General features: G+C 36.9%; 1 protein-coding gene across 4 annotated transcripts in view; it reads right to left on the reverse strand.

The window, feature by feature from the left end:
- The window catches only part of LOC109709180 (sugar transporter ERD6-like 5), a 24,497-nt gene extending 2,336 nt beyond the window's left edge, over positions 1–22,161 (reverse strand). Inside the window, exons 1-16 of one of the 4 annotated variants that reach the window (XM_020231269.1) lie at positions 21,683–22,161; positions 21,382–21,552; positions 7,586–7,648; positions 6,806–6,865; positions 6,561–6,626; positions 5,710–5,775; positions 5,549–5,624; positions 4,489–4,553; positions 4,150–4,242; positions 3,988–4,068; positions 3,810–3,894; positions 3,689–3,735; positions 3,551–3,613; positions 3,413–3,472; positions 3,276–3,329; positions 3,119–3,178 (exon numbers count right to left, since the gene is read on the reverse strand). In XM_020231269.1, coding sequence (XP_020086858.1) covers positions 3,119–3,178; positions 3,276–3,329; positions 3,413–3,472; positions 3,551–3,613; positions 3,689–3,735; positions 3,810–3,894; positions 3,988–4,068; positions 4,150–4,242; positions 4,489–4,553; positions 5,549–5,624; positions 5,710–5,775; positions 6,561–6,626; positions 6,806–6,865; positions 7,586–7,648; positions 21,382–21,531 — 1,089 coding nt within the window. In that variant the 5' untranslated portion in view covers positions 21,532–21,552; positions 21,683–22,161. The other 3 variants (XM_020231268.1, XM_020231270.1, XM_020231271.1) reach the window with 3 other exon arrangements.

A 22,161-nucleotide genomic window follows, 5' to 3' on the forward strand; every position in this document is an offset into this window, starting at 1 on the left:
CTCTCTCTCTCTCTCTCTCTCTCTCTCTCTCTCTCTATATATATATATATATATATATATATATATATATATATATATATATATATATATGCAGATATATATATACATATACAGAATTGAGCTTCTATACTTTTAAAAGTACCAAGTTGTTGGTGCTTGTAAATTTTTAGCCATTAGATTAAGGGATATGCGGTTAGGATGCTGTGGGTCCCTTAGGGTTGAGTGGGTGGTTGGTTGAATAGTATAATCTAACGGTTGAAAATAATCAAAAGTATAGATCTAACAGTAAAAAATTTACAAGCACCAAATGTTTTGTGCTTTTACAAGCACTATGGCAGTACTCCACATATACATATACATATATACATATATATATATATAGCAGTGCTACTGTTTTATGAAGAGCACAGCAGCACTTGTGCTCCTAACTTCCTAACCATCCATCAATTTTGATAGGTAGTTAGAATGAGAAAGAGATGAGAAATTGGGAAAAAAATAAGGTGTCTCAATTTCTCTTCTCTTTGAATTTCTCTTCAATTTCTCTTCTCTTTGAATTTCTCTCCAATTTCTTTTCTTTCTCTTATCCTAACCATCCATCAATTAGGAAGTTAGGAGCACAAGGGCTACTGTGCTTTTAATAGCACAGTAGCCCTACTCTCTCTTTCTTTCTCTCTCTCTCTCTCTTTCTATATATATATATATACACACATATACACACAGAGAGAGAAAACTATACTATTATAAGTCGAGGCCTTCGTCATCATAAGTCGTTTTCGAAGATAAAGCTTCCGAAGCGATGATCCATACCATTAAACATAATCTAGAGCATTTAAAACTTCAAGAAAACAAATTTTGTAATTCTTCGAAATTATAATAAAATCCATCAAGAGGCAAAAAATGAACAGCCAAAATTGAATGACCTCCCAAAAATACAGGATCGGATTTTTCAATTTAAGATCAAAGTTATTGATCCTTATCTAAATAATGAATAGAATTTTCTATCAAAAATTCAAACAATTTTGATTCTTTTACACCGTTAAATTATCAAGCATCCCATACCGGCCATTAAAAATTATCAATATTGAGATCTTCCAATCGTAAGGTAAGCCCTATCATGTTTAACGGTATAGATCGTCGACTCATAAGCTCTATCATTAAAAATGGCTTATGAGTACAAAGGTGATCGTACTCAAAAGAGTATAGTAGGGTTACTCATATATTTATTTATATATATATATATAGAGAGAGAGAGAGAGAGAGAGATAAAGAGAGAGAATTAGCTATTATGCTTTTAAAAGTACCAAGTTATTAGTGCTTGCAAATTTTTAGCCCTTGAATTAAGAGATGTGCGGTTAAGATGATAGTAGCCGCCTAGGGTTGAGTTGGTAGTTGGTTGAATAGTATGATCTAACGGATGAAAATGATCAAAGAAGTAAATCTAATGGCGAAAAATTCAAGCACCAAGTACTTTATGCTTTTAAAAGCACAATAGTCGGACTCTATATATATATAGAGAGAGAATACGTCTCCTATGCTTTCGAAAATATGGAGGCCTCCATGTTTCTAAGTTGTTTTCGATAATAGGACATCCGATTCAATGATCGGCTCCATTAGGCATAATCTATGATATTGGAACTATCTAAAAACTAAATTTCATAATTTTTCAATATCATTTACTAAGTGATCAAAAGATCTAAAAAATGAGTATTTTAACGGTCGATGTGGCATGTTTTTAAGTTCAACGGTGTAGAACAATCCAAATTATATGAAACTTTAATAAAAAAATTCTACTTAACACCAATACTAAGATCAATAATTCTGATTTGAAGTTTGAGTGTTTTATCACCGTTTTTTATGAGATTTTTATTTTCAACTGTTCATTTTGAGGCTACTTGTTCACTAGGCAAATGGAGTCAAAGAATTATGAAATTTGGTTTCTAAATAGTTCAAATAGCAAAGATAATGACTAACAGAACCGATCGCCGAATCGGATGTCCTATCATCGAAAACAACTTATATACACAGAGGCCTCCGTACATTCGAAAGCATAGGAGCCTAGCTATATAAGAGTGAGAGAGAGAGAGAGATAGAGAGAGAGAAAGAGAGAGAGAAAAAGAGAGTCCGGCTATGGTGCTTTTAAAAGCACAAAGTACTTGGTGCTTGTAAGTTTTTCGCCATTAGATCTACCCCTTGGACTATTTTCACTTGTTAGATTATACTATTCAACCAATCACTCACTCAACTCTAGGGGACCACCATCATCCTAACCGCACATCCATTAATCCAAGAGCCGAAAACCTATAAGTACCAATGATTTAGTGCTTTTAAAAGCATAGGAGCTCAATTATATATATATATATATATATATATATATATATATATATATATAGAGAGAGAGAGAGAGAGAGAGAGAGAGAGAGCGAGCGAGCTAGGCTGGTATACTACCGTTAGCATAGAGGCCTCCGTGCTACCAAGTTGTTTTCAATGATGCGGCTTCCAAATCGACAATCGGCTCCGTTAGACTTGATTTACACTATTAAAAGTATTTGGAAACTAAATTTCATAATTTTTCGACATCATTTGGCTAGTGATCAAAAGATCTCAAAATTGACAATTTTAATGGTCGATGTGATACGTTTGTGAATTTAACGATGTAAAACAATCCAAATCTCACGAAATTTTTATAGAAAATTCTTTTCACTATTTAGAGTAAGATCAGTACCTCCGATCTTAAATTCAAGTCTTTTTTCATCATTTTTTATGAAATTTTTATTTTCAGCCGTTCATTTTTAGACTACTCGTTTCATAGGTAAATGGTGTCAAAAAATTATGAAATTTAGTTTCCAAATACTTTTAATAGTGTAGATCAAGTCTAACGGAGCCGATCGTCAATTTAGAAGCTGNAGTATAGTAGCCATACTCTCTCTCTCTCTCTCTCTCTCTCTCTATATATATATATATATATATATATATATATATAAAATTTTTGATGTCTAAATTTTGACGAGTTTTTATCCGACTTGCTAAAACATTTCAGTTGTCTTACTAGTGAGTCAACTCGAGATTTTGGGTATTACTGTTATAAACTATACCCGGGTATTTTTGTTATAAACTATACCTCGGACATTATAACCCATGGTATTCCACCCATGCCCAGTGAGAAAGATCCAGTGTACACCTGATTACACAAATAATGAAAGAAAGCAAAATAAAGCAAAGTTTTAGAGATTTAGACAAGAGAAGCAGAAATAGATAATGCTACGGTTTGTAGTTACCAAAATTCCTGCCAACGCGAGCAACATATTCAGCTCTTTTACCCATTCTTGATCCTGTTTCAGAGTGAAATTTAGTACTTGGCATTGAGATTAGGTGCAAGTCTTTGAATATGAGATCCAAGTTTCGGATAACAAACCTTAGATAGAAAGGACATTCCAACTAGGAAACAACCCAAGCATGTCCCTGCTGCAGAAACCTGGAAATCAACTAACTTATTAGAATAACTAAGTAGGTTCATTTTTAATCCTTTGATCAAACCGCTGACACTTCTTACCATCAAAAGGGGTCTCCTTCCTGCTTTGTCCATTAGAAATACTCCTAATGTAGTCATCGGTATCTGCAAAACACTTATATTCTTTATTAAAACCATAGATAAATCCTACGAGATATAATATGCACAAATCATGATCACCTGAACTGCGACCATCGCTAACATTCCAGAGTTGCCTGATGAGAACCCTGATATCGACCATCAATATGAACGTCACCATCAACGAACTAGATAAGCACGCAAGAAACTTTTATCACTTTACCTGCTGAAACGAATATCTCACTGGCATAAAAGCCAATTGCATTAACGCCTCCAAATTGCTGAAGTACCATTAGTCCAACTCCAACCTGATTACCAGCTAGAGAATTGGAAGGGGAAAAAAAAAAAAAACTTACTGAAGCTCTTGGCTAATGGGTCTATGACAGCAGTAAGATACTTACAGTTACTGAGTGAAGGTATTTCTTCTGAAACAGTTCAAACAGAGAGCCCTGTGGAAGTCGCCGAAGGTTTTCAGCGAATTCCTGCATAGATAGCTTATATCCAATTATATCACACAAAAGATATTTGAAATTTTAAAAAGTTGAATCCCTTGAATAAAATACTTTGATTTCTTCCGCTTCCTCACAGATATCAGCGTCCTTTCCCCTTAGCCTTCTCAGCGCTGCTTCGAACTCCTCATGCTGGCCAACCTTAGCCTGCATGTCAGACAATGTCTTAGGCTTTGAGTATCAATTCAAAGATTTAAACTGTTAGTAACCACCGCTAAGTGTTTCTGTCATACACAGAACATTTGAGATTTTATTATGTTCAAGGTAGGGATGCACTTCAATGTATATGGATTTGCACATTTATGGAAACACACAGTTTGGTGTTCACGGACAATTTTTTCGTAAATATATGTACTCCCTTATAATGCTCCGGAGAAGAGCAGAGATACTAACCAGCCATCTAGGAGACTCAGGAATCAAGATAAGGCCTAGTAATTGCAGTAAACATGGAGCAAGTCCTGTAGAAAGAAATTATCAAATTTGGTAATTCGTCATGCTATAGAAATATTAAAATGCTTTTTCTTCTTTTTTCTTCCTTAGATATAGAACACATTATTAGGTCCTTCAGTCCTTAGATAACAAGAGAGGATCCACCGCTGCTCATTGTCTAAGCATACGTTGTTTACTAGTACTTTTGATGTGATTAGCTAGTAACTCTTTTCCTCCTTTTTCCAGTTATTGCAAATTCAGGTCGAAGTTAAAGTCAGATTTGAATGTGGCTAAAGAACATGATGTAAATGAACATGAAAAAAGTTGCCCCTACTCAGGAAATAATAATTATATAGGTCTCGAAAACACCTTTCGTATTATTGTAAATAGCAAAAAGAATTTCTTCTTTTTTTGCATTAAAGGCTTCCATCAGTGCTTGAAAGGAAAACCGAAATTCATTGGCTATTTGCAACACATTATAAAAGGAACAACTAATCTAATCATCTTCGAAACGCTTGAACTTGCAACGTTCTTTTCTGAAAACTTGTGTCTACAGTGTTTGAGCCATTTCTCTTAAAGAGATACTCCAACTACACTATCAAACTATCTATCAAGGATTTAAGTACCCAACGGCACGAGGCTGTATCCACTGTATCGTATTGTGCCAACAAGATAACAGCACGTTACGGCTCTTGTGCCAATAGCACAGTTCAAAACCCTATTTTCTTTAAACTAGCAAGTAATTTTCTCAATAAAGTTCAAAAGATTTGATAATGATACATAATAAGCATTTTATTGCTAAAGAAATAAATATTTCATGCCATTATGCATCGGCGCACATGTATTTTTTGTGACCGAAACTCATCGGCACGGCCCGGCACGCATCGTGTCGTACCATGCCAGCAAGTTTTCAGCATGACCCCCTGCCACGACACTTGAATCTTTGCTATCTACAATGTGTAGTTTCATCATCTAATAATAGTCATCTTTGTCATGCCAATTAACGCTAAAGAGAGACACTTACCTATTATTGCCAAGACACGCCAGGTCAAAACTGTGCCTACGACATACATAAGTGATGCTCCACAACATATCATTAGCTGCACAGCAGGTAAAAATTATTTGCATAAAACTAGCTTTGAGAAGTCAATTTTTTATTTTATTATTATTGCCTTTTTTATATACCTGGTTCACAGTTGCAAATCCTCCTCTTAGATTCTTCGGTGTTATCTCAGATATATATACAGGAACCTGTATAGATATTTTATAAGAATTACTTGTATCCTTATATTAGTAATCAAACAATCTAACAAAAGATGTATCTTAGGCCTTCATCTCACCCTCATGTCGTTTATATAACTAGTGATACACTACTTCCATTACTCGTTGTTACATGAAGAACTGGCATATACAGGTAATCACAGAAGCAGGTTTCACAATATGCGACATTTTCTAGCCAGAGTAGATTTTCTGTCAAAAAACAGCTTATTAAATAAGAATAAACCATCATGCTGCTTAATATTGTAACGACCCGACCAGCTAGCAATAATAACTCGGTGAGCCCACATTACCGGCCCAAAATGCTTAAGCCCAGTTATTATTACTAGCGTGTAGGCCTCATATATTCTAAGGAGAATAATTTTTCCAATCCATTGTCGGGGTGTTACAAACTCATTAGGCCTTAACGTTCTCGTCGGGTCCAAACCAGATCACAGATATAGACCAGAATTACCAAGCGATGTAAGATTCTAAAGGTGGCTCTTACGAGTTCAAGAGGTGGCTCCCACCAAATCCATTGATGTAGCACTTTGTCCCGCATAGCACTTAGTTCTCACATTTTCGGCTGGTATTCGGCTTTGATACCAATTGTAACGACCCGAACCGCTAGCAATAATAACTTGTTGGGACAAACCACCGATCCAAAATGCTAAGTCCAATTATTATTACTAGCGTGTAGGCCTCAAATATTCTAAGCAGAATCATTTTCCCAATCCGATGTGGGACTATTGGGGCGTTACAAATATTGCTTTACTTACTACATAAGAAAAAACACCAATACCACATCCAACAGAGAACCTTCCAACATCAAGCCACCAAAAGTTCTGCAGATAGACAACAAATTCCATAGAGAATAAAATGTGAGTTTTGTATCGGAACCAGCATACGTGACATTTATGTAGTATGGGATTCCAAGAAAATATAAAAATAAGGAGGCCTTATTAAATTAAACAGTGAACCCATTCAATCAACTGCAAGAGTGAGTTAAACAAGGTGATGAAACCTTTGAGAAGACTATAGAAAGCCATCCAGCAATGCAGAAAAGATCTGATATTGCCATTGCCTGCATCACAGGACTAATCAGAATATATATATATATATATATATATATATATATATATATATATATATATATAATGCAATGGTTGTATGCGATTATTGTCTGTTTACTGAGAATACCATAATGGTTGACATTAGAATTGATTATTCTTGATTTCCATTCCATAGAAAAGGATAACAAACGTGCTTCTGACGTAAATTAGGCATGTAGAGAAGACTCAAAATCTGTATTCCCCAGACCTATCCACAGTTTGTAAATTCTCAGAGCTAATTAGCAAATATAAAAGAGCCCTCACATTTCATGTCCTTAGATATGCTGAGGACAAATCCTTGTTTAGAGCTTGAAGTATTGAAAGCAAAATACTTGCACTATCTGTCCGTGAAGTTGTTTATTGTAAATTAAAAAGAATAGATCCCTGTGCCTTAAAGCAGATAACAAGATTAAGCGGATAACAAGATTCTATTGTGACTTTCAAAGGTCTACCAGTCATTTTCCGAACAACATTTTTAACAAAACATCTGAACAAAACTTACATCTGATCTACGCTCTTAAATAAAATCAGAGAATAAAACATACATCCAATCTAGGCTCTTAAAAGAAAATCTGAGAATTTAGTAACCAAATTTAATATCAACAAATCACACTTCAATTTGTCTAATAGTATCGAAGACTTTACAGTTCATATAGTATCTTCTTAATGATAAGAAAGCACTGAAAGCATACCTCCGCTAATGAAAGGTCAAGATCATACATAATTCCAGATTGTGATGGAGAAGAATATCCCACCTAAAAGTTATTAAAGAAAAAAAAAACACTGCAATTGGTAAGGTTATATAGTTTGAGAATATCTACATGAATCTAGTGCAATCCGTTCAAAGCTGTTTATCTATTAAAACTTAAGCTGCTAGAAAAGGTTTCATTACTGACTAAAATGCAGACAACCCTCCTTAATATATCGCATCTTTCACTTTATTCCCTTAGGTTGCGTTTGGTTTGAGAACTAAATTCTGAGACTTAACTTTTGTTGTTCCATACAAGGTTTTAAGTCCCCGTCGGCACTGGCCGTATCCATCGTGTCATACCGTACCAACAAGATATCAGCACGATACAGACCCCGTGCCGATGGCACAGCTCAAAACCCTCTATTTTTTAAATTAATAAGTAATTTCCTCAATAAAGTTCAAAAGATGTGATAAAAAGACATAATAAATAGTTAGAATATTTTATTGCTAAAGAAACTAAATATTTCATGCTATTATATGTCAGCACATAAGAATTTTTTTGACCGGCATGCATTGGCACGGCTCGGCACGCACCGTGCCGGCAAGTTTCCGGCACCACCCCGTGCCACGGCACTTAAATCCTTGGTTCCAGAGAACAAGAGATATTCTAGAACAAGCTAGAACAAGAGTAATTTTGTATTTGAATGTATTCTGTCTAATTCCTAAAAGATATTTCCGACAATGTTTGGACAAAAATACTGGAATAATGTCTATATTTTTCAACTACCAACATTTTCGTTTTAATTATAAAAGCGACCAAATTTTTGTTAAGCATTTAAGTGGCATACAATATTGACAAAATATTCATTAATTATAAAACATATTAAGACCTACATCTTTTATCAAATTAAACATCAATTAATTAAAAATTTACAGTATGCTAATATTTAAAAAAAAAATACTTTTTTTCTAAAGTATTAATTTTCCAACCAATTTCTACTTAGATAAATGGCAGGAAAGAGAAGTGTGATTTTACTACTTGCTCGGCACCAGTCAAATTAATCCAAAAAACAGTGATCGAATTTGGTCCCACTTGTTGCTGGCCTAAAGCGGGCAGTGAGGTCATATGGGTGGAGCGGTAAGGGCGACAGCGAAATGCAAGAATGGTGGCGGGAAGAAAGATTAGGCAACATTAGTGGGTTTGGCGTGGGAAGAGGGAAAGGATAAGAAAATGGGACGAGAAAAGTGAAGAGGAGCAGAGGCGGCAGTGACGACAGTGACAGCAGAGTTGAAGAGAAAAGAGAAGTGCTGTGAGAGATGGAGAGAAGAAAGGTGGAAGAAGAGAGAGGTAAAAAACTGGGGATGAAAAAGAAATTTTTTTTTTCCTCATTGATGTAGAACAACTCGAGCTTTTGAGCTGTTCTAGCATTTAAGGAGAACAACCTGTTCTGGGATAACTCTGTTTGATCGGGATATCACATACCCATCATTTTTTTTAGGAACAAATTGGTGGATATCCCCCTTGTTTTGGAAAAATCACCAACCAAATAGTGCCTTAAAAAAAACGCTTTAACCTCCTTAAAACTTAATAATCTTTATAGTTAACCACTTTCGTTATCATATTGATTCCATTAGAAATTTATTTTAATATCGTACTTGCCTTTCTGTTAGCTCCAATTTCTCTCCTTTTTTGTCCCTTTTCTCATGTATTTTTCCCTTCAAATTAATATGATAGATGCGAAAAAATTATATTAAGAGGTTCTAAACCTTCTTTGTCAATGTGACACCTCTTAATATTTATAGGTAGTACTCGAGTTATTTCAATCAATTAAATTGAAGGCTTAATTAAATTAATTATTGATTCTATTGAATTTTATATTGAGCATTCTGGTACTTGCTCTAATACTAGTTGTTGAGAATTCACAACCCACTCTGATACCGATTGCTGTAAATCTGGCACTTGTTATGGTACTGATTGTTTGCATTACGCGAAAAAAGCGTCCAATTGAATTTTTACCATAAACCTATCTTCTTAGCAAAAATTGATACAAACACAAAAAAGAGAAAAATCAAATAGAAAGTATAGATGAAATAAATTTCACTAACTAAGAAAAAAATTACATCTGACTCCTCTTTTACATAGAATAGTTTCAACCCAAGCCCTTTTTCTAAATCTCCCTCCTCTCAATCTTGATTCTATGAATTCTAAAGACTACTCTCTCTTTTTCTAAATCAATGAACAAGATATACCGATGATCCACAGCCACAAAAGTCGCACACGTCCGCTTACACCCATGCACCAAATGCACCTAAAACCCTGAACACTTTGGGCTGTACACGACATGGCTTTCGACTAAGACGTATGGCCCATCAAGAGCACCCACAACATGGCCATAATTGTGCTTATATAATGCACACTCAAAACATACCCAATCCTAGTACAATTAGTGTCATGCCCCGAATTACTCGTTTCCCCGGGCACGCTAACAGACCCGCCGTATATATAGGAATTTTCCCTGTATACGAAGCGAAGCTGTACCTGTATTTGTAATCATACAACACTACAACCAGTAGTATAGAGCATAGTTAATTCGGATTCGGCAAAAATTCGGTACGGGTATAATTCGGATAAAATTCGTCTTCTAAATTTTAAATTCGTTGAAAAATACGGCTAAAAAACGGATTCATCAATTATTCGGATACGTGATTTATACGGATATTATATGTTCACCAATTAAAAATTCGGAATAAAAAATTCGGCTATTAAATTAAGTTTTTTTTTTCTCAAAATTTATACTATTAGCATAAATATTCATATTTCTTAAAAATATAGGAATAAATAGCTACAAAAGTAAGCTAATTAAGTAAAAAATTCAGAAAGATCAATATATTCTTGTATTTTTGGCTCATTATCCAAATATGCTTGTATTTTTGGCTCATTATCCAAAAAATTCGAGATCTGATGAATATTTGGCTCATTATCCAAATATGCTTGTATTTTTCTATTTTGGGCCAGCCGGCCCGCGAAGCCGGCGAGCGTGCGAGGGTGCGAGATGCGAGCGCGTGAGTATGCGAGCGGGAGCGCGCGTGGGAGCTCGCACGGGCGAGGGCGGCGCGGGCGCGAGGCGTTTTTTTGGGCCGAATAATTCGGAGTTCGCGTATAATACGCGAACAAGTATTTTTTACCAAAAGTACGTGTTTTTTTTTCCGAATTTTTTAGAAAAATACGAATTCGGCCGTTTAATTCGTTTTTTCAAAAATTCGCAAATAATTCGCGAATTAACTAACATAGGTATAGAGGTGCTAAAACAAAAGCATATAGAATAACAAAAGTTCACTATACATACATAATATCCTGGTATACAGAAACACTCGCTCCAGCGAGATATAACCATCAGTATGTATAAGAACCAAAAACTACTACTACCTGTAGCTGGTGCTCCTCTAGCCCTGCAACTCGTCGGGAAGGGCTCTAACTCGCAACACCCTTTCCACGATCAGAATCAGCAGTAGCAGCAGCCGCAACCGAAGGCTCTGCAAATTATCCACAACTGGCCGTGAGAACTACTGCAAAATGAAGTAGTCCTCAGTGGGTACCGCTAGCGACCACAACGGCTCACCCACTAAGTCTACAGATGTATGCTCAATGATAGTAAATGAACTGGAAACAATCTACAGTTACATGCCACTATACTATTATGATCCAGCACTAACTATCTGTAGAATAAAGCAGTCTTTGACCCAATCTCACTAGGGACTGTGAATACACTCGTCCCGCCTATCGAAGCTACACAGCTACCTCCACGCTAGGCCATCCGTGAGAGCAAGTCCAACCAGGACACAACGACACCAACGCAAACGCACAAAACCCGACTCCGGAGTGGCACTCGTGGGCGCTACCCAACCGAGTATGCAAGCGTATCTCTGTCGAGCTCAATCAGGCTCTCACAAGTTATAGTAAAGTAAACAGGGTCTAACGACCAAACTCACGTGCCCTCGGCACAATCTGATGCAAAAACAGTAATCTGGGTCCACTGTCAAACTCAACGACACCCGACAGTCCGGAACAGTCTAAACACTGCTGTAAAAATAAGCTCGGCATCCCAGCACGAGCGTAAATACATTCTACACTATCCTGGGTATCCACCGTCAACAAACTGCGGCGATACAAACAAGCTACAGCTCCTAAGCTATCCGCGTATCAAATGCGCACTAACAGCGTGGATACGAACCGCAACAACTTTAAAAGCTATCCGAGTATCAAATGCACACTAACAGCGTGGATACGAAACGCAAAAGCTTCAGAAGCTGAGTATTAAATGCGCACTAACAGCGTGGATACGAAGCGCAACAGCTTAAGGAGCTATCTGATAGTTTTTAGAAACGACAGTGTAGAACCTACAGTTGAAGATTACTTGAGCTCGGCATTCCAGCATAAGCGTAAATGCATTCTACACTAATCTGGGTATCCACCGCCCACAACTGCAGCGATACAAACAAACTACGACTCTTAGAGCTAAATCTGGTAGTTTAACATATGACAGTGTAGAAACGCTAGTTTTCTCCTAAGTCAAATCTAAGTCCAACATGTATATTTAACTAACATTTTAAGCTCCCAATTCAGATTTCAATAAGCATGCAAATTATAAATTTGAGCTGATTAACACAATCTAACAACTAACAATACATGTTGACAATATTAACTTCGAAGAAAATCTGCCGAATTCGGTAACCATCACATTTAACCCACCTCTAGCGCTAATCCACGGCAGCACGAGGTCGCGAAGTTGCTGGAAACCCTGCCAAGACCAGCTGAAAGCACCCAAACCAGCAACCAAACTACTCCAAAGATCTAAACATCAAAATCACCAAAACTTGGATCAAAACTCCAAAAATTCAGCACTTAAGCTAATGTCATCCAAGTCCAGTGTCAACTTTACCTTCCAAACTCCAATTCAGGTGAGGAAAGGTCTCAAAACCACTGAAGTATGATGGTGTAACCTCCTCGGTCCGAAATCCAGCTTTCTCCTAAGTTTGATCCAAGAAAACACAAGAAATCCCAAATTCAGCTCAAAACCACCAACAGCTCAGAAAAACACTAAATTAACCAAGTTAACCTCAATCAAATGCTGTCTAAATGGGCTCCACGAAATCTTCAGGAAGTCTTCTAACCAAAAAACCAAATTTCGTGGCAATCGGAGCTCCCTACGTCGCACACGAGCCAAAACACCGAAGGTCGCTGCTGTAATCAGCTGAAACTGCAGCCCTCAATGTGAACTTGTGCAAATTTGGAGAATTTGAAAACTAAAATGCAAAAATTGGGTTTCTCTGTGAAGAAGGGTGAAAAGAGCTCTCAGGGGTCGTACACCACCTATTTATAGTGTGGAGAATAGGTTAGATAAACCCCAGGAACAGAAAATCTAAACCTGCTGTTCCTGCAGAAACGGGCACTTTCGGGCGCCCGGAACTATGTTCTGGGGGTCCGAAACCTCCAGGCTGCACAAATACTCCCCTTCGGTTCCTCCGCCTGCGGTGTGCTGCACCCTTAACCTGGCCCGGCGGAACTCGCCTACCACCATACACGTGTCAGCACAATCGATATTCACGAAATAAATTTTCGGACCCACTTCTGGGCGCCCGAAACCAAGATCCGAATTGACTTCCAGTTCTGTTCAGTTCAGCACTTGAGTTCTAGGCGACCCAAATCCAGTTCTGGGCGCCCGAAACTAGCAAAACTCCAGTTTTGCTTATTTGAGTGCGCCGAGTCCATTTCTGCATCCATTTTATACAGAATTGACTCCGACTCAGTCCGACACTCTCCAGATGTGTCGACCAGTCACTAATACTGTAGCCAATCCTATCCAAAACTCCGGAATACTACAATTAGATTTGTACTCTACTTTCAGTTAAAATCCGACTTGATTTATCTAATACAAGTTTAAATCTTTATTCTAACCAAATCCTAACATTTTACAATTCCAATTGCCTTTAGCTCAAGAAAAATTTAGTTTTCATCACTAATTAATGACGGTCAGTGGAGAGATGAAGAAAAGAAAGTAGAAGCAATTTTGAAAGAACTTTAGAAGTTGAGGAAGAAAAATAAGAGGAAGAAGCCTGCCTCTTCTTCTTAGTCTTATGGTCCCCATCCTTCCTCCTTGGCCTATCTTTGTAGTGGCGGTGATGGCGGAGGATGATGAGACCATTTTCATTGGCAACAATAGCGTTCCTTTAGAAGGCATCACTCAATTTGAAAATCTTTTGTTTTGGAGGAGGGACTCCTCGGAGCTCCTCTCCTCGACGAGAAGCCCAGCTTCCTAACTCCTCTCTAACAACTCATCGTGCACCTTCTTTCGTCATCTCAACCAAAAATCATTCCTACAATAATTTTTGGATTGGCCACCACACTTCCAATTGTCGTGTACTATTGTTGCCTTTGATGCTCGTGCTCTGGACACACTTCCAAATTTTGTGGATTCTGCATTGCATGAGATGGGATTCTAGAAGCCTATGTCTCTCTTTTTTGTTACACCTCTCCACTTTCGACCCTTTTCTATTCTTCCTCCTTCAGTTTTGATCCCATGGTTTTCTCCTTCGCTTTTCCGCTGATGACCGATCATAGAATTATCAATCCATACTTTACCTAGTGTTTTCTACCTCCTTAACTACCACTACTTATAGCTTCGCCGTACCATCAACAGTGGGGGATCTAAAAATATTCTTTAGAGAGATCAAATATAAAATAAAAAATAAATATATAAAATATAAAAAATTATTAAATACAATTGTTAAGAAATATTGGGTAAGAATAGAACATGTGTCATCTACAATCTACAAAAAACTACTAATTCTCATGGCCTTATGCTGATGTGGCACAACACCCTTAATCTTAGGTATAGGTCCCACTAATTTTTATAATTATTTTTTAAAATTTTGACTAGATTCCTCTTTTTTCTTTTTTTTCTCCATTTTCTTTTGGGAAGATGGATAGTCATCTTTTTACATTTGGGCGTGTGAGCCCCACCGAGAAAATGGACTGTCATCTCTTTAATCTATAAAAAACTATTAATTCCTATCGCCTTATGATGATGTGACCCTACACCCTTAATTTCGGGGCGTGGATCCCATTGATATTTATAATTATTTTTTTAAAATTGAGTAGATTTTTTTTTCCTCCATTTTCTTTTGGGAAGATGGAGAGTCATCTCTTTACATTTGGGCATGTCGGCCCCGCTGAGAAGATGGATTGTCATCTTTTTAATCTATAAAAAATTATTAATTCCCATAGCCTTATGATGATGTGGCCCAACCCCTTTAATTTCGGGGTGTGGGTCCCACTGATTTTTATACATTTTTTTGAAATTGACTAGATTCCTTTTTTTCTTTTTTTTTCTCTATTTTCTTTTGGAAAGATGAACAGTCATCTCTTTACATTTGGATGTGTGGGCTCTACCAAGAAGATGGACCGTCATCTCTTTAATTTGGGATTGTGGGCCGCACCAAGAAGATGGACCGTCATCTCTATCTCTTTATTTTTTTTACTATATCTCTCTCTTTATTTCTCTCTTCTTTTCATGTTATTGTTCTCTCTTTAGTTTTCATAGATTTTTTTCTCACACGCTTTCATTCTCTCTTTGATCAGGGTCTTGAGCTCTCCATACCTGCAACACCTGCCATCCTCTACCCAGGTGCATGTATGTTTATTTTTCTCTCTCTCTTTTTATTTAATCATTAAGCATAAAATGCGTTATTATAGTGGTTTGAGTTTTTTTTAAAGAAAAAAGGAACTGAGAAATAGTTTGAGAAATGCATTATAGTAAATTGAGTTTTTAGAAAAAGAGAAATACTTTGAAAACTCTTATATTGATTATAATATATAATATACTTTATTCACAATAAATAAGCTATATCATTTCATCAACAATATATGAAAATAATATTCCCCACCGATCTTTTTAATTACCTTTTCGTAAATTGGCTGGTTTTTTTTTTTCTTTTTTCTCTATTTTCTTTTCTGTTGACTGAAGATGGACCGTTATCGTTATGAATGCTGCCCATTGCTTGATGCGTTGTCGTTTCGCCGTTTCTTCTACCCATGAATGTTGCTCACGGTTTAAATATGGACTGAATTTATACATCAAGTAAAAAAATATTAAATTTTTCTTACATTTTATTTCCTGTTTGCTTAGTAGATTACGTATCTTTAGTTTTACAATAGCATCTACTCACTATAAAGTTCGTGTCACTACACTATATCTACTAAATAAATTTGAAAAAGATATGTTTCTAATCCCTTCTTTTTTTATAATATTGTAGGACATTATTTCGAATTCTCATTTCATCATATCTACCCGTTGCAACACGCGGGCCACTACACTAGTTGTGAATTATAATTGTTTTCGATGTACTTTTATATTTTGGAAATGATGTATGATGGCATCAGTAGATAGAATTATTTTTTCACCCAAACCACTATTATTTTGAAAGAAGTGTAAAATAAATTTTTTTATATTTTATGGGTGCTTTTTAAAATTAGGATTCAAATTTATAAAATTGGAAAAGGTGCCACATGGGAGCAAAAGATAGTCTTTACTTATTTATTAAAATAAAATGAGGTCAATTAGTCAACAAAATAAAGTTAATTATAAAATGTATCCCACATTTAGAGATGTGGGGACTTTTTGTGGGAAAAATAAGAGAGATCAATTGACCCCACTCCTCCTAAGCTAGACCTGCCACTGGCCATCAAGGATGTCGACCTACTCTCTTGTTGCTATAGCTCATTCTAGAGAATGCTGAATAAGGCTCGAGATGTTAAGCAGAAGAAAGTGAAGGCTCTTGCAACCTCTTCTACGCCATCAACGTCAACCTCCTTTTCCCCCTTGTTTCGCCTAGCAAGCTATTGTTAGGCTATCCTCTCCCAGAGTTGCACTTTGGATTCAACTACCTCGTTGAACTACTTGACAAAGGACCACCTTCAAAAGATTGCGAGGGAATATGAAATCATCAACACACCGGCCCTTTTCTTAAACTTGGTTAACTCTTATGGACGATCTACTTTGTCATGTTTTATTGGTTTCCTATGTCTCCCAGCCAAAGATGTTTTGTTAGGCAATGACAGGTCAAGTAGCATCTTGAGTTTTGAATTGTTAAAAAGCTTTCTGATTTTGGGTCTTGTTGTGGAGTCCTTTTATCGATAGGTTTTTTTTGGGATACTCGTCTTAAGGATGTACAAAATGAGGTTGTATGTGTAACATAATTTAGAAATTCTGCACTCTTTAGCTAGTTTCACCTTCTTTTGGGTGTTTTCTTCGGTAAATTTTAGCTTTTATTGTTATACTTTCTTCCTGTAATACAAAATAGATACAATCTAGTTTCTCAAAAAAAAAACAATGATGGATAGCTAATAAGTGGTCAAATCTAGAAATTTTCCAATTCAAAGTGACAAAAATAGGTCAAATAAAAATAAATGAAAGTAGTAAACAAAAAACAAAGTTAAAGAGTATATTTTCAAATGCCCGACAAAATATATTTCAAAGAGTAAAAATATGTATAAAGACACCAAGTAAGAGACCACCCCACTTTTCCCCCCACTTCTCTACTAAACCGATCTCTCTACCATCTCCCCCACTCAGCCTATTTTACTCCAACTAGACCACTTACCCGCAGTGCTATAGTTATCAACCAACCAAACTACTTACCTACGGCCCAACTTTTTCTCTTCACTGTGACTCCATTCACCACCATCTCTTCCTCTCTCTCTGTAAATAAGAAAGAGCAAAAGAAGAAAGCTTGGTAGAGACTACTCAGAATAAAAGATTACTCACAAGGAAAAAAAGGGTGAATTTCCCTCTCTCTCTCTCTCTCTCTCTCTCTCTCTCCCCGACAGATATGAAAGTAAAGAAAAAATAAAATTTTACGCCTCTCTTCGACTGCTTGTAATGTGGACTTTGCTGTAGTCATGCATGACCACATCGGCAACAATGTTGTAGCTATACACTTCTATCACCGATGCAACGACATCACCATGCACGATCACGTCATTGACATAGCTATGCCTTGACTATATATGAGCCCTCCATCATCACTTCCTTGCACAATGACGCTCCACCTATACATGTGCTTCTTTGCCAATCTTTATCGGCGCCACACCGCCATCAACAATAAAGTAGTTGTCGCCCACCGCTGAGCAGCCATCGATTGAAGAAAGGTAGTGGCCGGCCATTGCCTCCATGTCACTGATCGCCCGTCTTGGATTGAGAAAAAGCAGCAATTGTTCACCACGTCACCGTTGTCAATAATCGAAAAACAGTCATTGCACACCGGTATCGAAGGAAGTGGCAACAACTCACCGCTGCCATGCCGTTATTTAAGATGGAGAAATGGTGAGCATCAGCCACCACCACAAAGTCTTTTATTGACGGGAGTGGCTGCCTGTTGCCGCAATGTCACTGGTGACTGAGAAAGAGAAGTGGTGGTAGTCAGCCGCCGCCGCACCATCTTCGATCGAAGAGTGATGACCACCCACACCGGCTTCGATTGAGAAGGAAAAGCTCCCTCGCCACCGAGCCACCATAACCATCATTAAATTGTCACCAATGCATCGCCCTAACACCTTCAATCAAAACGGAGACAAGGAAGGAAATTTTCGTCCTGAATTGTTCTATACTAAGAAAGGAGGCACGAAAAGGATTTTCCTACCTTGATTGTCCTATATTGGGAAAGAAGGCAAAGAAGATATATCTCCACCTTATTTGTCCTATATTTCTAAGAGGCGGAAAACTTCGATTGAATTATTGATTGCACTCTTTCTGATTGTCCTTTTGTCGGACTCAGCTTGTGCGCAAGTATGGTTCATATTCACATGCCAGTTGTTCGGCAGAATGCCTAAGATAACTTGTGCCTGATGCATAGCTCATATGTGCGCACTAAATATTCAACGGAATGTCAAACTCAACTTGTGCATAAACATGGCTCATATGCGCATGTCAAGTGTTCGACAGAAGTACATGATGTATAGCTTACATGCACATGCAAAGTATTCAATGAAATGCTAAAGAAAGACAGCTTGTGTGTGCCAAATGCTCAATGAAATACACATGTCAAGAACAAGACGCTTTTTCGGACTCGAAGCAAAGTATACTATGCTCACGGTTGCCTTCAAAAGAGAGGGAGAGACATTTTTCTCTTTTTATTTTTGTTAAAATCGGAACGGCGAAAAATAGATCCAGAAAAATACTCAATGCATGAAAAGAAAAGATAAAGAAAGAGCACATAAAAAATTAACGTGGTTCGGCCAACGGCCTGCGTCCACGGACGAAGACGGAGCAAAAACTTTATTAATGTCGAAAGGTAGAGTACAAAGAAATCTCTCAAAAGACCAAACCTTTAATTAGATCGAAAGCACCGGACTCTACGTGGCTCGCTCTCACCGTACGGCCTCCAAAGTGGTTTAGAGCAACAGCAAGAATCCCTCAACCGTACAGACCACCCAATAACAACATAGGCTTAATTAGTGCATGGCTTCTAATATCTGATCCAGCTTCATTAACCATACGGACACGAACCAACATAACATGGGCTCGGCTCTCTCCAACAGTGCACTGCTTGATGATGTTGCTTCTTCTGTACGGACGTCCACCAACAGGTTATGTAATTAGCATGGCTTAATTAGGGTCGCGGTATCATTAGTTTGGCCGTAGCATGTATATATACTACATAGCTCCTAAACACAAGTCTAATTCTGACTCATATACTTATAATCCATATAAGCCAAACTAATCTAAATTATATCTTATCCCAATTAGATTAGGATTTAACTTCAATTTAGATAACTACAAATCTAAACCAAATTTAACAATTTTCTCTTGTACTTATTCTTGTAAATCGATATACAAGATAATGAAATTGAAGAATTGTATTTCTTTATTTCTGTCTACTAATTATCTTATTTGGCTAGCTTATTCGCAAGTTTCTTAAATAAAAATAGGCGTAATTAATTAAACATTTTTGTGATTTCTAAGGAGGATAGCTTAATCTTGGTTTTCCAACATATAATATTTTAATTCACTAACCTCACAAGCACCCTAAATTTTTTATACAATCTTCTTCCTTACAACCCTTTCACCTATAGGCCATTCTGAAATCGCCCCTATAACTTTCAAGGTAAAATAACCTGATTTTAAACAAAAGAAGCTTAATTACACTATATTACATTGTCCTATCAGGTTTTTTTCTTTTATACTTCCTACAGTGTACTATATTTCGTTCTATAAGGCACCATCGAACTATCTTCTTCTGTCAAACTCTACACTATAAGCAATAGACCTGTAAGTTTAGACGGAAGCTAACAGGTTCGTGGAAAAGCACTGCTGAAAATAGAAGAGTATAAATTCAACCCATTTTGACAAGAAAAAAGATATAAAAACACATGGAAATAGTAGAAAAAAATAGTTGAAATAGCTTGATAGAAGGTTGCATCTATCTTGAAGCCTCCTTTTGTTTTTTTCCCACTATTTAACCAGTGTCTCTTAATCGAGTTATTAGCTTCTACCTAAAATAATAAATTTGTTGACAATATTATAAAACTTGTTGAAAAATGATAGCGCGGTGATATCTTTAAGAAAATAAAATAATATAAGACAGCAAATAAAAGTGCATTTGAAAGTACAGTGTAAAGATTGATGGGAATATGATAGTTCCGTAGTATCTTTGAAACAAAAAAATAGGATTAATTGCATACAGCTCCCTGTAAACGTATCGAATAACAAATATATCCCCACAAAGCTGAACTTTTCATATTTATCCCCACAAAAGTCATAACGTTTTTTTAAATATACCCCTGCTGTTAGGACCTGTAAGAAAAATATAGTTAATCATAGGTAAAATACTTAGCCCTGGTTAGTGAATAAGATAAATTGACTTTTTTACCACTCTTATATTATTTTAGTGATGGCAGAAAAGAAGAAGATGACAATTAGAGATTTTTTGGAGAACATTTCTTCATAATTCTAACAGTTAGGGCTTTTGAAGAAAGATATTTATGATGACAAAAATGTCATTTCACATATCCACTGTTAAAAAATAAATAGTGTTCTAACCGTAGCAAACTAAAGAGACAAATATAAATATCACTGGACTTTTGCAGGGATAAATATGAAAAGTTGAATTTTGTAGGAATATATTTGCTATTCAATATATTTACATAGAGCCGTATGAAGTCAAAAAAAAATCTGATGGAACAACTGATATACACATTCGAACCCAGGTCTTCGAGTGCCTAGCAAGTACTGTACCGTGGTGGTTTGGACTAAAACATAAGTTAGCGGATGATACATAATTTTTTTAAAAACATTGGGGACAAATATGCAAAAAATAAAAAAATAAAAAAATAAAAATAAAAAAAATAAAAAAAATAGTGCAAAGGCTTTAAGCCTTTAAGAAAAGGTTTAAATACACTGGATAAACAGAGCTTCTGCCTATTTAGACATAGGCACTTAAATTTAAAAATTGTAAATTTGACATCCGAACTTCATACTTACAATTAAAGTCGAGCACTAATAGAAATTGCAAGCTAACAATATAGAAAGACAAAAAGTTATTTAGTAAACTTATTTTCTGGCTAAAATTAGATGCTATAATTGTAGTTAACTAGTTTCTGACCATTTTGTCCACAGTAATTACTTTACTTTTAAATTAATAAAATACAAATCTAGATATGGTTAATTGCAGACATGGCTAGTCAAGAATTAAGATGAGATTATTGTCTACGAAGAGAGATCTGAATAAGGTCGCACCTACCGACATCCCGAACACGAAGGAGCCGGCGACGGCGACGGCGGTGCTCGCCACCACCACCAAAATCGACGGCTGCGACGGAGGCCGCCTGCCGCCCTTTGCCTCCATGAGAGGCCTCGCCGTCTCTTCTCCCACTTCCCCTCCCACCTCCATGCCCTTTCTTTTTTCCTTTTTCTTTTTTTTTTTCCAATAGAGGAAATAGAGGAAATAGGAGTTTGAGAAACCTTTATTACGGGATGAGATAGAGAATGAAGGTGGGGAAGAGAGAGAGAGGGAGAGAGAGAGAGAGAGAGAGGGGGCACACCTTTTTTTATAGCTTCGTAGTCAATGTGCGGAGCGCAGTGGCGTGTCTCACGTCGTCGATTTCTTCGGCGCTTGCTTTTCCACTTGTCTTTTCTTCTGCCATCGGCGGTCCGGCATCCGCTATAAATTTTAATTCTTCTACATTTTCTTTTTCATCTCGGTTGTTTCCTCTCTGCTCTCTTCGCCTTCGCCGCTCCGTCCGCTCTCTCTACTCCTACATCTTCTCTCTCCTCCTCGACCATTCCCATGCAGCCGCTCTTCTCTTTTTCAGCTCTATGTAATAGAAAGATTTCTCTATTAGCACAGACTCGGATACAGTACAGATCACCGAAGGTGAGAGCAGTTTGAGGCGGCATGAATTAATAGGAACCTACAAGCAGCAGTATAGCTCCAGAATGACGACGTGATGCACCCTTCTTCCCTTCTTCACCTGCACCACCCCTCCAACACCTGTTGGCTCAAAGGAGTTAGTATCCTATA

This window comes from Ananas comosus, linkage group 4, assembly GCF_001540865.1.
Source record: "Ananas comosus cultivar F153 linkage group 4, ASM154086v1, whole genome shotgun sequence".
Taxonomy (NCBI): domain Eukaryota; kingdom Viridiplantae; phylum Streptophyta; class Magnoliopsida; order Poales; family Bromeliaceae; genus Ananas; species Ananas comosus.